Source organism: Amia ocellicauda, chromosome 17 (genome assembly GCF_036373705.1).
Source record: "Amia ocellicauda isolate fAmiCal2 chromosome 17, fAmiCal2.hap1, whole genome shotgun sequence".
Lineage (NCBI taxonomy): Eukaryota > Metazoa > Chordata > Actinopteri > Amiiformes > Amiidae > Amia > Amia ocellicauda.
In genome coordinates, this window is record NC_089866.1 from 25,379,266 (window position 1) to 25,395,060 (window position 15,795).

Genomic DNA, 15,795 nt, shown 5'->3' on the forward strand with positions numbered 1-15,795 from the left:
CTTTCTCAAGCCGACCCAGTTGGGTGTGGAGAAATCAGGCTCCCTAGATCTGGTCGTATCTGCTGTTAATTATAGACCCCAAGCAACGCACCGATTGGCTGGGCAGAGAATCGTCCGATCCAATTAAGATTCCCCATGCTGCTGATAGTCTGTGCACTTGATTCCAGAACTTCAATTTGTTTTCTGCATTGAGATGCTCTGTTAGTAAGGGGAGTGTTTTTTTCTTTTTTTCTTCAATGCAGGTTGAATAATGTGCCAAGCAAGTCAGACCATTGCCTCATGTGAGAAACTTTGCTCTCTTTAAGTCAAGCTTCTAGTCCAGCGTTAAAGGGGACTGAGAGAACCCAACTCAGACTGTTACTTCCGGTTTACATTAAAAGCAAGGGAAATTTAATTCAGGTATACTGTTTTTGTCGCTAAAGGAAAACAAATCCACTTTTATTTTATATGGTCAGCTGGATCTCTGCAAAACTCTGCCACAATATCTTGTATTAGACGGTTGGCGTTTCAGATTACGGTATCTTCTGTCTTGCTACCTTTGCCAGATAAAATAGCTTGTTTATCACCAGGATGTGCACAGGGGAAGCTTATTAGTGGTGCGCAAAAACGTTACAAGGAAGACAAAACATCCATTGCAGATCAATGAGATCTTGAGCTATTCATTTTTTGCAAATGACAGGGATTTTCATCTTGGGAATGGTTTATGGTGTCCGATAATAATCCAGGGAAGAACAGCTGCCATTGCGCAGAAGACGTATTTGAATGTTAATCAAACTGGACAGTGTGGATGATATACGTGCTATAGGCAGACGGTAATCGCTTCAGGAAAACAATCCATCTCGTCAGGCTATTTAACATATAACAAGGAATCGCAATTTATTCCTCCAGAGCCAGATCCTGTAGGATTTTTTTTTACCACTTAACTAATGACCTAGGAAAGATTGTATCAGCAATCAATTAAGGAAGAAATTGATTATATAGAATTAGTTAACGCGGGGTGGAACCAAAACATTGCATTGTAGCCGTCCTGAACCACAATTGTCGCACCCCTTGGTCTTTCACAGTTACAGATTTTCAATCTATCAGTTTGTTCACACAATGAATTGGGTTCATAAATATTTGCTTCTCGGTTTCTGCATTAAGTATGTATGCATATATATAAAATGAAATCCCCCCCCCCCCCCTCTCTAAACTGCTCCTTTATCAAAGCCTTTGCAGTATCAGAGGAAATGTTGCAAAACTTGAGGAAGTGCCCTTTTAGCAACATGACTGAGAGGGCAAGATAAAAGCATAGGGCTGTTTCTGTTGGTCACGTACTGCATTTATTTAAAATGCTTTTGTAAAAATCTAAAAAAAGGCACTGGACCAAGGAAACGTTTGCGCAAAAAATAATTTTAGGCTACTTATTTTTAAACCCAAAGATCTTTTTACAGAATGGTAATAATGAGAATAGTCTTTTCGCAAAGGACATTACTGTTAGTAGCAGTTCAGGTTTCATTGGAACTTTACCCATTTTTATGTAATGCTCTCCACAGTATCTTAGCAATGGTGACCTTTTCATGTAGTTCCTTTTGTAAAAAAGCAGGTCGACTTGGATCGAGGTGGAAGCCAAATGTATGACAACGGAATACAGATCTGCTTGAGAGGAAAATGGGTTTCATCAGCCCTTGGGGGTGGGGGGTCTGTCAAAATGTTTTTTAATCTACAAATAAGAAAATAGAATTGCAACTTGTGGATTTCTGACTTGCAATGCAATTTCACGGCTTCTATTATATGCTGATGTTGGGGGCAGTATAGCAGTTGCAATGGATGTGCTAATCTAATAATAAAAGCACAGCAGAGTAGATGCTCAGCTGTCCAGAAGGTGGAAAGTGCCGCTGTGTGCGCAGAGAGATTGACGTGAGTGCCTTCTCTCTCTCTCCGATCACAGCTCTGAGGTATTAGCTTTGCCGTTCCCGGGGAGCTGCGATAGCTGGGAAGCAGCTGCTATCATGTGTCCACATTTAAACCTGATCACAGCATCAGGGAACAGATCGGAATAGTTTTCCCATTTTTGGCCTTGCTCATTGTTTGTCTAATGCTATTTTCTCACTGCTCAAGGGCATGGCGGGCTAAGACTAGCTTTCATGTTGCTTGAGCCTGAAAATGGAAAGGAAATCTGATGGTAGCTTTCTCCTTTTTATTTTTTCCTTTTTGTCTTGTACTTTTTCCCCTCTCTCCCCCCTCTAGCTAAGTACTGGAGTTCAACTGCAAGTCAGTCTTGTTGGGAACCATCTGCTGATTGGCTCTGCTGTAAATGCACTGTTGTCATGACAATTTTCACTTGAGCTCTCCACGCTGAATATGTAAATGGCTTTATTTATTTTATTCTTGGTAGGTGTTGTGAAGAGACCTGCAGAATGCAAAGCTGGAGAATGCAGGACAATGCAAGAATTTGCATTCAAATTTGATTCAAGTTAAATTCAAATGGGTGCAGTAAAGGGATGTACTGAATTCCTTTTCAACGGTTCCATAACTGGACCTCCAGTACCTTTTTCACCTCCTTAAAATCCTAAAATTCTTCCTAACAGCCCACTATACAAGGCTAAAATGTTAACTGAAGCCTGAGGGGGGAAACAGTGTAGGACTGAACAAGCTCTGTGCTAAAGGAAGCTGTAGAATCCTCTTAAGGAATATGCAAAGAGCTAATTTTTATCTGTAGTATCTTTTTTTTTTTTTTTTTTCTTCCCATTGCATGCCATGTGTGCTCTTTTGCAGACCTGGTAAGGCTTCTGAGGAAACGCCATTAAACCGTACCTAGACAATGTAACCTTGTTCATATATACCACAGGACATACCGCAGCTCTCTAGGATTTTTTTTTTTTTTTATTGGATTTTATTTTTCCAGCCTTTCCTTAAATCACAATGGTTACTCCAGTGCCATTTACTTCAAAATACTTGGCCAAACATTCTCATCATTCTGCACAGTCAAATGAAGAAAAAAAAAAAAAAATCAGAAGTGAATTAAAACAGCCCATCCATAGATTCTCTCAACCGGTATTTTAATTTAGGAAGGCATGGTACCATGCACTAAGGTAATTGAAGGAAATGAAAGCAATGCTGCAGCTTTGGGATTTAACTGGGGGGCCTAAGATTGAACAATTAGTTAAATGAAGAAATTCCTGGGTGATTTTTTTTTTTTTTTTTAATTGCTTCTACATTCTAGATGCAAGAGGTCACTTTCAAATGGCTTGGGTGCATCTGTAATTGAATTGGCCTACTATAAGTAGCCCTGCCTACGTCTGATTTAATGACCCTATATAATGGCTTCTGGGTGAGAGTGTCACTAACAGCCCGATCGGAGAATTGCTGAAACTCTCTTGACACGAGTTAATGATCTGACCTTTTGCTGGGTTTATAGAGCAGGGGTTGAAGGACTTGATGTAAAATAACTTACTTGGTAATCGGTCTCCTTCACTGTTTAATCAGTGCGCCTGTGTTGGCATGTGTTTGTACAATATCACCATGAAGTTTGAGGATTACCTTAAAACAGGTACAGAAAGTACAGATACAGATTATACAGAAAGCATTGCTTCAAGTGGTTTGTCACTAGCTAGAACTAGGAATACACCCATCAAAATTAAAGGTTAAAAATTCAAACCTTTTTTCATTTCAAGGAGTGAAAACCTTTAGATCAATTGTGAGACAAGATAAAATATCTGATCACTTAAAAATACGTACTTCACTTCTTTTACACCACTGAAAAAGGAGATGATTAACAAGAGCCAATTATTTTACTGCAGGTCCCTCCTCTGTAAACCCAACAAAGGTCAAATTAACCCTTGTTCCACAATGTCATTCAGCCATTTACAGTTGAGCCCAAAGAACACTTAATTCACTCAAGAATATGACTCTCTATTATTTATCAGATGCCCTTATCCAGGTTGACAAACTGGCTCACTGTACACATTTGACTTATCTCTTGACTTTGAAAATATAATTTGTTTTCTGACCTGCATCTTACACTGTGCATGCACACACGCGCACACATGTGCAAAATCTATATTTTCACATTTCGGAATGACCCCATAATGTGTTCTACCTGGATTTTCTTCCTGATATCAAAGGACTGATATGAAGGGATCTTTGTGCTGTTCTCTTGCTTTTCTTTAAAAAAAAACAAAAAAAAACACAATTTCCAGGTAAAATGTAGGGAGCCCACACCAGAACAATCCCATGGTTTAAAAAAAAAAAAAAAAGGCCCATATGAAGAGCATTGTGTGGAATGTGAGGTATGAAGCACAAGGAGAGCCCTGCTGGTGTAAACTACTCCTCTAATGTGTGGTCATTTAAGCTGTGAGTACGCACTGATTTAAGTCCTGTAGTGGATTGGAGTTCTGCATCTGAACTCGACAGGAGGCCTCCTTAACGACCGGCCAGCAGCAGGCATTAAAATGTTAAGGATGTCGAGTGGCAATAAAAGCCCATCTTCTGTAAATCTCCTAAATCCATCTCTGCGTCTGCCGTGCGATCACAGCGAGGGACTGTAAATCTTTTATTGTTTTATATACTTTTTTATGAGCACTAATAAGTTCCTTTGTTAGTGGAAAGAATGATCACATCCTATTTTTAAGTCCCAGCGGTGCTTTTATTGGAGCTGCCATTGGTTGTGTGGTGAAGCATTCTGAGGTTTTGTAGAATGAAAGCATAAGAGGTTGTAGCGAGAGGTACATTCTCCCCCTTGTTCATGTGAATCTGCTACACACACTAGACCTTAGGATTGCTTTTGTGTTTTTTGATAAGTGGCCCACAACTTGATTTCTGGGGGGGTTGTATTCCTGGCTTGCCCCCCCCCCATATTAATCCCGAGATCTTGAGTAGAGCATGCATGGTTAATCTCTACAACCCCATTTCTGGAGAGCTCTGTGCTTTTAACCCTTGTTGCATGATGCTTGCCTGTGCTGTTGGATCAGGGTCTGTGTTCTTGGAGTGGGAATTTTGAAGTTCAATTGAAGTTGAATTTGGTTAATTATAATGCATGTATTATCTATGCATGCTTTCAATGTATGCATAGATACGGAGGCAGACCTCTAAACTATACATGTGTAGCCTATAACATAAAGCTACCCTCACTCTGTGTATGCTTAACTCGTCTTTGATTCTATCAAATAGGTTCCAAGAATGCTGCTTTACAGCTACTAATAAGTTTGCAGATTACATAATGGAATATTCTGAGGTCGATTACCTTTAAGAAAGTTGCTCAGTGCACAAGGAAGAAAGAGACCAACCTTCCTCTTGAAGCCTGATATTTAGATTTAGTTGTTGGTTTTTTATTTATTTTAATTTTTTTATTATTATAATAAAACACACTTCAGGAAGCAGTCACACTATTGCCTGTTTGTGGTGTGCAGATAACACCAAAACGGTGCACGTCAGATTTTGAGCAAATCGACATTTCTTACCAAGGAACGTCTTCACTGCGCTTCAGTGGAGCCAAGCCCTGTAAACGAATGTGTGAAGAAAAACTAGAGGGTAGATAAATATTTCTGATGAACCAGTTGTTTTACCAGTGTCCCTTTGTTTATTGTGAATGCACCTAAAGTATTTTGTGTATATTATTTGTATCCTTGTGGGGGGGATAAAAGGAGGGGGAGGGGGTTTGAGAGAGGGAAAAGTAAAATCTCCAGAAGGTGGTCACTTCAGTTTTTGTTCACATTGCAGCAAAGGGCTTGCAATTGAAAACCCAGGAGCAATATCGAGAAGCGTCAGAGCCTGACCAGATATCCTGTTATAAATAAAATATTTAAAAAAAAAACAAAAAAAAAAAACATAACCTCCTCCCCACATCCCCATCCTCTCACCTCAGCTCTCTGTGTGTGTGACTACAGAGCTGGTGTGTGGAGCTTCCTTTTAGAATTGTATATGTCTAAGATCTGTGTAACACCCCCCCCGGTTTTGAGGAACCAACCCTGCATCTGCAAGTTTTTAGTTCGTTCACATTTTCAGATTTTTATTTTCAGTTTCGTTTTTATTCAATGGTGTCCCAAACTGCCTTGTTCCTCATCAACACCCCTTTGTAAGGCTAGCTGATTTCCGCCCCTCTCTACTAAGGCCTTTGTTCGTGTTTATAGCAATGTGGGACATAAACACGAACCTCGACCAAGAAAATGACAGATCGTGTAATGCTCGAGTCAATTATTGGTGCATGCGTTTCTGGATTGCTGGTGTTAGTAGATGCAAACTGACTATGGCCTCCTTCCTGTGACTTAAGTCAGACAAGCTTAAGCTAATCAGTGTACCGCAATCTTCCCAAACCTAATCCATAGAGACTTTTTCAATTTTCAGATTGAAAAAGTAGATCTCAAATCACATCTAAAATATGTACACATTCTGAAGAGCTGCAGAGACTTAAAAATGTATAGTAATACTGCTTCAGTCATGTGTTCAACTTAGTCTTCAATGAGACCCTATCGTACTGAGATCATGCAACAGACAAACTGACACAGTGATCTGTGAAGACTGCTTTTTAAATCCAAATGCATGTGTTGATTTCTACAGAGGCAAGACTTTCTCTTTAAAAAATCAAAACAAACTACACTTAAAGAAAAAGCTCATTAAACTAATGAATGTTCCCTGGTTGCTGTCTTTCTCAGTGGGAGACAAGGTTCCAGCTGATATCAGACTCTCTTCAATCAAATCTACAACCCTGAGAGTGGACCAGTCTATCCTGACAGGTAATTATTTTGTGGGGTTCTGTAGTTTGGTGGGTTATTTTTTTTCTGCATTCTTTTTCTTTGCTTCTTTTTTCCTCTTGCCCACTTTTAACCGGGACAAGCGCAAGGACCAAAATAGATCATTGAATCTCATCAAAAGGCACTGCTGAAGTTTGGAGCTACTGTGCAGTGCTCTGCCTCTATACCAATCAATTAATTTTCACAGGCTCCACAGCTGCTATTTTCAGATAACATTTACAGTTTTAAAGGACTCCACGCTAGTGTATGACTCACTGTGATGCAGGATGTTTTTTTTTGTTTGTTACCCAATGCAACACTCTTGATGGACATTTTAATTTACCGTTTCTAATAGTTATATATACATCTTAGTTTTTCCCAACTTGTACGGTGACGTCTGTTTGGAGCTTGCATAAAAATCTGATGGATGAAAAGTAGACTTCTATTTTGACATCAGTAGGATGCTTCTTGCAGTGCTTTTAGCCAAATTTAAAAACCCACAGAGCGATTTTGTGCAAGCAGGAGCTTTTAAAGTTAGTTCCACATTTCCAGATATGCTACATTTTAAGCAAATTCTGTAGATTTGAGATTAGAAGTTAATGAAACCGACTATGGATGCTGTAGCAATTGTACATCAGAGGATTTATCTAGCCCACCTAGATGGAAAGGCATTGAATAATTGTTTGGTCCGCTGACTGATAACTGAAAATGGCCTAACTGAGATCTTAAAATGTAGGCTTTAAACTTTTCATATGAAGCAGGTGAATGTTTAGGTGTGGCTGCAAGCTCCAGGTACCAGCTTCATTTTATATTAAAAGTAAGCATTTTGTGGTGATCATGGGAACAGACTGAAGGTTTATTTCTTGGCCTTTGAGTTGCTATCAGTATAGGATCCAGAGATTTGCGAAGACTCATGAAAAAAGTGAGATTGCTTTTTATTTTTTATTTCAGCACATTCCTGATGTATAGTGAGTAGGGGGGTATCCAAAGTGCATTCCTTCTTGTATAATGCTTCAGTGATTTATTAAGGATCTGTACAGCATAGGCCCATCTGCTGCCCAAATATCATATGAGTGAGAGCGCACAAGGGACTTGAGAACGGATTACTGTATTCTGCTGCCCTTAATTGGTAGCCGACTAGGATTTTTTGAATTGGTGTCTTTCTGGTGTACATGAGCATGTAATGATTTCAATCCAGAGCAGGAATTTGGTTTTTCAGTGATGAACTCTGAGCCACTTCCCCTCCACCGCCTCTTGTCCTTTCAGCAGAAGGGTGAAGAAAGGATTTTATCATCGTGGATCTAAGAGCAGGCCAACGCAGGCTGGATAAAGCTCCCTTGGGACTGTTATAACCGACCTTTTGCTCTGTATCCTCTGTTTAGGAGAGTCTGTGTCTGTCATCAAGCACACCGACCCTGTTCCTGACCCCCGGGCGGTGAACCAGGACAAAAAGAACATGCTATTTTCTGTAAGTAACAGCAGGGATGTTTGAAGTTTTTCCCTTTTATACTGGGTGGTATTGTCAGTGTTCCTGTAGTGAGTATGATCTCTAAAACCTAGAATTTCCTGAACCTAGAATTCCCTCTATGGCACGAACGTTTCTGTGCCATTCATGTCTGCTGGTATGTTTTTGCACACGGGTGCAATCCTGGATTTGTTTGAAACACCTGCTGTACATGGAGCCGTGCCAAAAACGACATTGATTTCCAACTGAGCAGATAGACTCTGTTCTCGCACCACTAATTTCTGATCTTGTAGCGCCAGTGCCTTGGAGAAGAGAGGTGGGGGGCCGACAACGTAGGATTTGAATTTAAATGCTTTGTACAGAGAATTTCCGGTGTGATTTTTATTTTTTTGTTAGGCATCCAGTTAATTTCGGATGACTGGCTGTCATGGGTGGATGTAGTTCATAAACAAACACTTCATAAATGATGCTCCTTCCTGGTCTTCTGACTCATCCAAGCCCTTAATTACTTAATGGAATCTAGTGTCGTGAGAACTGGTCAAACCTTCCCACATGTTTCTGGGTCTTGAAGCTTCGCTTGTGGAGTGAAGGGTGTGTAGGTCTTGGTTCCAGATGATATCTAACAACCATTTGATCAGAAGGAAATGTTTGTGAAGCACCTGGTGGTTTTAGGGTGATGGAGAGCTGTAGTCTAGCAGGTTTTTATACAAGACCAGGGGCTGGTTACATAAAATAACTTCAGAATCATTCCTTTTAACTCTCCCTTGACGTCTTCCTTGAGTTGGTGGGTTATAGCACAAAGCACCTCAACACGCTGAAGTTAATAAACTACTAAAGGCTGACTCCAGTATATTTTATACTTATTCAGTACTTAAAGGTTTTATGCAGGTGGCAACAGGTTTGGAACCCCCAGTAATCCCAGGTCTTGTCTGTTTCCAGGGCACCAACATCGCGGCGGGCAAGGCAGTGGGGGTGGTGGTGGCGACAGGGGTGAACACCGAGATCGGAAAGATCCGCGACGAGATGGCATCCACGGAGCAGGAGAAGACGCCGTTGCAGCAGAAACTGGATGAGTTTGGCGAGCAGCTATCCAAGGTCATCTCGCTCATCTGCATCGCTGTGTGGATCATCAACATCGGTCACTTCAACGACCCCGTGCACGGCGGCTCTTGGATCCGTGGGGCAGTGTACTACTTCAAGATTGCTGTGGCCCTGGCTGTGGCCGCCATCCCCGAGGGTGAGGGGAGAGGGAAGGGAATGCAAAGGGGAAGGGGTGGGACTTATTCTACGTCAGTCAGTCAGTGTATTAACCTCTCTCTCTTGGTCTGTCAGGTCTGCCCGCGGTCATCACCACCTGCCTGGCCCTTGGCACTCGGCGCATGGCCAAAAAGAATGCCATTGTGCGCAGCCTGCCCTCTGTGGAGACGCTGGGCTGCACCTCCGTCATCTGCTCCGACAAGACCGGCACCCTCACCACCAACCAGATGTCTGTGTGCAGGGTGAGGCTGAGTGCTGATGTGGGGCGACCACCACAGGGAGGGGAATGGAAGGGGTGTCAGGGTTGGGGTTCTTCAATTCTAAGGACACCAATCCAGTACTAAGCAGTATAGCTCAAAGGAGATCTTGTATTTAGACTACAATACAATGGGCATTAGACTGCATGCCCAGTTTTTCACAATTCTTAGATCACAGTGCGTCACTTTCCAGTTTCATTTATTGATTTTGATTTTGATTTTAATTTTCCCATCACAAATATGAATATAGGAAAGATGCAATTTAGATGCAGGTTTTCACAACTGTTACTTGTTCACTTTCTTGAAGCCTTGATGGTGACTGCAGTGCTTGTAATTAGGGCCGATTTTAATTGATTTGCCTCTGCTTCTAATTTTCAAGCCTTTAAAGTGGTAATCAGCCATCGGTACCATTCACATCCCATATCCAGCCTGGCAATGCTTATTATATTCAACAAGATGCATTTTTACACTGTACATTTTTACATTGACTGAAAACCTGCAAAAACTAATTGAAACACTGGAGGGTGTGGCAAGTTAGGCAGTTTCACAAATGGCTTTGTTTAAAGCCGACACAATTACCTTGCTAAAATTGGATGCTCTGTTTTTCCCCTTTGCAAGCTAGGTCAAACTAGCAGGGAAATCCGTTCAAAGCCTGGCAGATAAAAATAGCAGGTATTTTAATTTGTAGGCTAGCAAACCTTGTAAGATGTAGTTATACTAAATAATTGACGCACTTTTTAAAGTTTACTACAGGGAGTAATGCTGACCCTACACAACATAAGTTTTGCCAGCTATGTATTAGCAATGGGGCTAAGATAGTGATTTTTGGTCAGGAGAAACGCATTACCATTTAACTTCTGGATAATTCCACATCACTGGGTGTTAATTCTACTGTTAAAAGAATGCACTGTACATGCTAGCTTTGTGTCATGTGCAGAAATCAGAAGAGATCTTCATCCCAGCCTAAACTGGTTGTTGTAAAACACTTTCACGCTTTCTGCAATCTCACCTGCTCCAGGGATTATTAATTTTTTGTCCCACTGGACCATTCGAGACATTCTGAAGCTAAAAAACAAAAGCCTCTGAGGAACGAGATCTGTAGGTGTCTAATGCAATTTCATCTTGGCTTAAATCAAGTGGAATCGTTGAAATGAAATGTCCTAAAATGGAGTGTCGAGTAGGAACAGCTGGGGGAATGTGAACAGTTCTGGGAGCTCCAGATTTTCAAGGTTGTAACTGTGCTCCCTGAAACTGCTCTTCCTATTGGAGAAATAGGTTGAAGGTGTGAGTGTGATAAAGATGCAGCCCTGATTTCATAAGCACAGTACAGTACTCGCCTTATTGTCAATGAAAATGTTTGGTACAGTACCGTTCAGCAAAAGGTGAATTTTAAGAGATTGTTTTTAGACTTCTTATTCAATTCCTGTATTAAATAGGATCCTTAATTTCATTTTAGTCATAGAAATCGAGATCTTATCGGGAAGTGCAGCTTTCTAATTAGGTCCCAATGCGTATGGACACTGATTTACTGTGACATCTTCTCTGGTTGGATCTGGTTTCATTGTCATGCTTGTATGTGGATTAAAGTGGAGTCAATGAGGGTCTGACAGGGGCAATATTTATGCATGTGTAAATTTATGAAGAGAGCAATGATTTTAGTTGACTGCCATCGAGTAGCAGCTGGATCCATTTCCTATTCTGAAGAACAGGATGTGCTCTTGCAAAGACATTTTGGAGTAGAACAAGGCATGGATTTAGTATTATATTAAGTTAGGGCTGGGTGATATGACTTAAAAATAATCTCTATTTTTAGAAGTTTGGGCGATGCACAATATATTTCTCTTTCTTGTTTTTATCCAATCAAGCCACAAAATAAGACCAAAGACATTCAAACTACAAGTATTTCGTTAATCCTTCAATAAGCAAAAATAACAAATATTACATGCAGGCTGTCATGGTAAATATATGCAGAATGCAACACATTACAGGGCAAGTGTTTACTATTACGTGTGTTATGTTGTTATGGGATATATATATATATATATATATATATATATATACACACACACATATACATATGTTTAAAAATAGCTGGCGTTACAATAGTTTTAATAAATCTTAAATGCGGGGTGCCTTATCCCAGGGATTTTATATAGAACAATTATCCGGTCAAGGAAGGAAGGACAGCAGCTCCCGTCTAAAAACAATCCATATTCACTGATGTCTCAAATTATTTATTAGAGAAAAAGTGAACATCATAATGCTTACGCGTTTCGACTTATCTTCCTCAGAGCACATATATACATATACACAGTATGATTTACTGTCACATAACAACAATAGCACAAGTAATATTAATCATGCAACACATGTGCTGTAAAATGGTACAGATTCAGGTAGATTTAGCACCCCAGGTTAATAGTGGCGCATTAACATCTACTAGACAGAGACATTTCTTCTCTGACTGTCGCGTTTCGATTCTACTTACAAATACAGCACGATGTTAATACAAAATAGTTATAAAAGTGAAATAATAATAATAATAATAATAAATACAACTGTTGAACCACTACACCATCTTAATACAAAGAAAATTATACTTTCTGCATGTGTTTGCATTGCTTTCCAATTTATTAAAATGCAAACAAACATTATTATTTTTATACAAATGATATCAATCTAAATTAGGGGTGGGGGGTGTTTGCAGATCGAGTTTAGCCCGGCGACGAGAGCGGGGCGGACCGTGTGCGCTTGTGCACTAAAGTGTCTCTTGGTTGTGTTGGTTATTCTGTGTCAGTTCACTCTCCTCCATGTCTGTCTGTGTTTCTGATGCTCATTTCTACCTGCATCCAGCACGTGTAGAAGAACCGGGAAGAACGCAAAGTGTCCTAATGACAAAAAATACTGCCGTATAGATTGCAATTTACGACCCCTCGATATAGCGTAATATGATATATATCGTCATATCGCACAGCCCTATATTAAGTATACCTGTCCATGGACATATACTGACAATAAAGCACAAAGCTTTGAAGTCTTCTAACCCTTAGGTTTATTCAGAAGATCCAGCAGCTGATAATCGTCAAATAAATTAAACTGCAATGTTATCAGTTTTCAAGAAAATGCAGAGTGTGGCTGTGTTGCTGAAATCGGCCACAACGCCTTTTTTTTTTTTTAAAAGGACGACGGTGAGAGAAGTGCAGAGTTGACTCGCTGACAGACTTCAACAGAGAGGTGGTTGTATTACAATTTTACAATGCGGTGGTTCGTTCACTGTATGCATTTATCAATTCCTGTTTCGGGTTGATGCGTTTGTTTCATACTCAATACTACTTCAAACTTCACCCAGCCGTAACCACCTGAAATAATGACATACTTACCAGCATGTAAACTCAGCCAATGAAACAGTTTTATAACGTAGTTATAAAGTGTGTGTCCCACCAACCAAGTTTACCATTTAATGAGAAGTGATGCGGAGTTTAGGTATGCACCCTTATGGAGTCCCAATCGGAAGCACCCAGGTTGTCAAAGATATGCTCCAGGCCTCTGTGTAGCGTGGTTTACTGGGCAAGAGGGACCTGCGTTTGATGTAAGGGGATTTGTGCGAGAGCAGCCTCTAGCTTTACGCTGCAGCTTTTGAAGCGGGCGGCTCTGTGCTTGTGCATCTCTCGGGCAGCGCTGTCACTAATCTGTATTCAGCAGCCAGGTTACTTGCAGTGGTGTTGCATAACTGACCTTGTGCTGAATAGGATGTTGTCGAGCTCCTCGCCTCCCTGTCTCTCTCCCCACATCGTCGGCGGCGAACGCCAACTTCGAACAACTTCTAAATAGATGAAACGGCTGCAGATTGCTATTTGTTCACGATCTTCAGCAGTATAGCAGAAAGTGTAATTTCCACTGACTAATTTTAGTTTTTTTTTTTTGTTTTTTTTAAATGTATACCCATAATTTTAACTTGAGTGCGTGCGCATACACACACAGATGATGGTGTCTATATTTAGTCAGTGTGTTTTGGAATGCATTCAACATTTTCATTCATCAGTGTATCTCAGGAGTAGCAATTTCAGCACTGAGATTATGGATTCTGTTTCACCAGGGGACAAAACTCCAAAAATAGCAGTGCTGAGTGTAATTTGAATTGGATATACATTTTCACTCTTTACGTTGCAGCTGTTTGAAGTGAACTTCCTATTCTAGCACCAGAGAGACTCCTTCATCCTTTTATGCATCGCTCTCCTCTTCGGCAGCAAGATTTTTGTCCCCTCTCAGATTGCTTTGCTGTGAGAATCAGGCCAGTCTGCCTCCTGGCTTGTCTGGACCTTCCTGTGGGAATTGAGCTCCCCTCGGCATCGCAAACGCATCTCCCTGCTGTTGTGTTGGCGAGCCTCGCGGTTTGCTTTCATTGGAAAACTAGACTGCTCTTCTGTGTGTAGAGATGTCTTCTAAAAAATAAAAAAAATGAAAAAAGGCTGGATAGAAAGAAGCCCTGTAAGAGGTTTTATACATACTTTATTTACTTTCCTCATTGTAATCTGTTGAGTCCACTATTCAGAGTTTTCCCAGGCAGGAGATTATAGCATATTATGGTATGCTTACAGTATGGAAACCCCTCGCTCAGCAGTTTATCCCTTTTCAACTGTGAAAGTGACTGCAGTTCCCCATAACTGGAAGGCACCAGTAAAGGACACAAGATCACCAACTTCTTAATGCAAAAACAAATTACCTTTTTATATATATGTTTTTTTTAATCTTCAAAATGTATAACAAAATAATAAGTGTATCACGATGTTAACCTATCCCCTCTCTTGCTTTGCATTCAGATGTTCATTCTTGATAAAGCTGAGGGAGAGAACTGCGCCCTGAGTGAGTTCACCATCACCGGCTCCACCTACGCCCCGGAGGGAGAAGTGTGAGTACAGATCAGTGTCCGCAAAGACGCCCACGCTCCACCCGTGGCCTGGGTCACCGTACTGTGTTCTAACCGATATTCAGTATCAAGCTGGCGTTCCCTGTTCCAAGATCCCTGCTGAGCAACTATAACGCTCTTTCATAGAAATCGGGCCTAGTCCTGAGACAGTGCTGATAAGGGAATATCTTTCAACATCAGTTGGGTGATTGAGGGTTCTTCTTTGGCTGATGCCTTTGCCCAGTGTCACTCACTCACCTTCAACACAGAACTGCCCAATAAAATTAAATAAAGGTTATGCTAAGGCATACACGATGCAATCCAAAATTCAAGGACTAATGCAGAGAAACAAACTGTAGTAAGTGACCAATCAATATTGCGGGACTACAGTACCTTTGAACAGAATCTGGTGTCTAGTAAGCATCAAATAAAGGTGCTGGTTGGGTGATCTTGTGTAATGGACTGTTTCAGACTGTCCTGGGGAAAACGGTTTATAAATGGTTGCGAAACAGAGACAAAAGACAGTCTACCACACCATGCTTCAGTTCTGCAATGGTTTTTGGTTTTTCTCCCTCCTGCTATTTTCTGCACTCAATCAAGCAGTGCATCATCTAGTATTTATTTGGCCACCCTGTGTGGAATTGCTGAAGTGTATCTGTAAACCAAAAAAGGAGAGAGAAAAAAAAAAGCTGCCGTCTCTCAGCTAGGTCTCAGACGTCATTTAATGGCTTATCGAAGGCAGTGTGTGCAGCGCAATGCAATAATGCATTAAATGATCACTGACCGTACTGTGATTTTTAGTGCTGCAGCCTTTGGTCTCTCACTACGGCAGCACAATGCAAAATCACTCGCCACCACCCAGTCCGATCTCGGGAGGTGAAAACCTGGAAGGCTACACCTCCTGCTTTATGGTGATCATGCCTGGATCGAGATGCAGAATGGTGGGTGTCTGTGCTTGAGAAAAGTGCTAACTGTGACAGAGCAGTAGGGACCGATTTTTGTTTTGCATGCTGGAGTCATCAGTATGCTGCAGGCATGCTCTGGCAATAAATGTCCTTGGCAGGCATCTGTTATCTGAGCCGAATGATCTCTGCTTTCTTGAAAGGTGGGGGGTCTGCTTCTCCTGGTTTTCGGAATGGAAATGCCTTTCTGTATGCTTCCATTTATATTGCTCATGTAGGTGGGGCCTGCATTGTTTTG

The 15,795-nt window shown here is 41.0% G+C and overlaps 1 protein-coding gene across 2 annotated transcripts in view; it reads left to right on the forward strand.

The window, feature by feature from the left end:
* The window catches only part of LOC136712843 (sarcoplasmic/endoplasmic reticulum calcium ATPase 2), a 56,865-nt gene that overhangs the window by 28,934 nt on the left and 12,136 nt on the right, over nt 1-15,795 (forward strand). For both annotated transcript variants that reach the window (XM_066689641.1, XM_066689640.1), the window contains exons 6-10: nt 6,633-6,713; nt 8,093-8,178; nt 9,115-9,412; nt 9,508-9,674; nt 14,510-14,598. In XM_066689641.1, the coding sequence (XP_066545738.1) occupies nt 6,633-6,713; nt 8,093-8,178; nt 9,115-9,412; nt 9,508-9,674; nt 14,510-14,598 (721 nt within the window). The remainder of the gene's footprint in view (nt 1-6,632; nt 6,714-8,092; nt 8,179-9,114; nt 9,413-9,507; nt 9,675-14,509; nt 14,599-15,795) is intronic.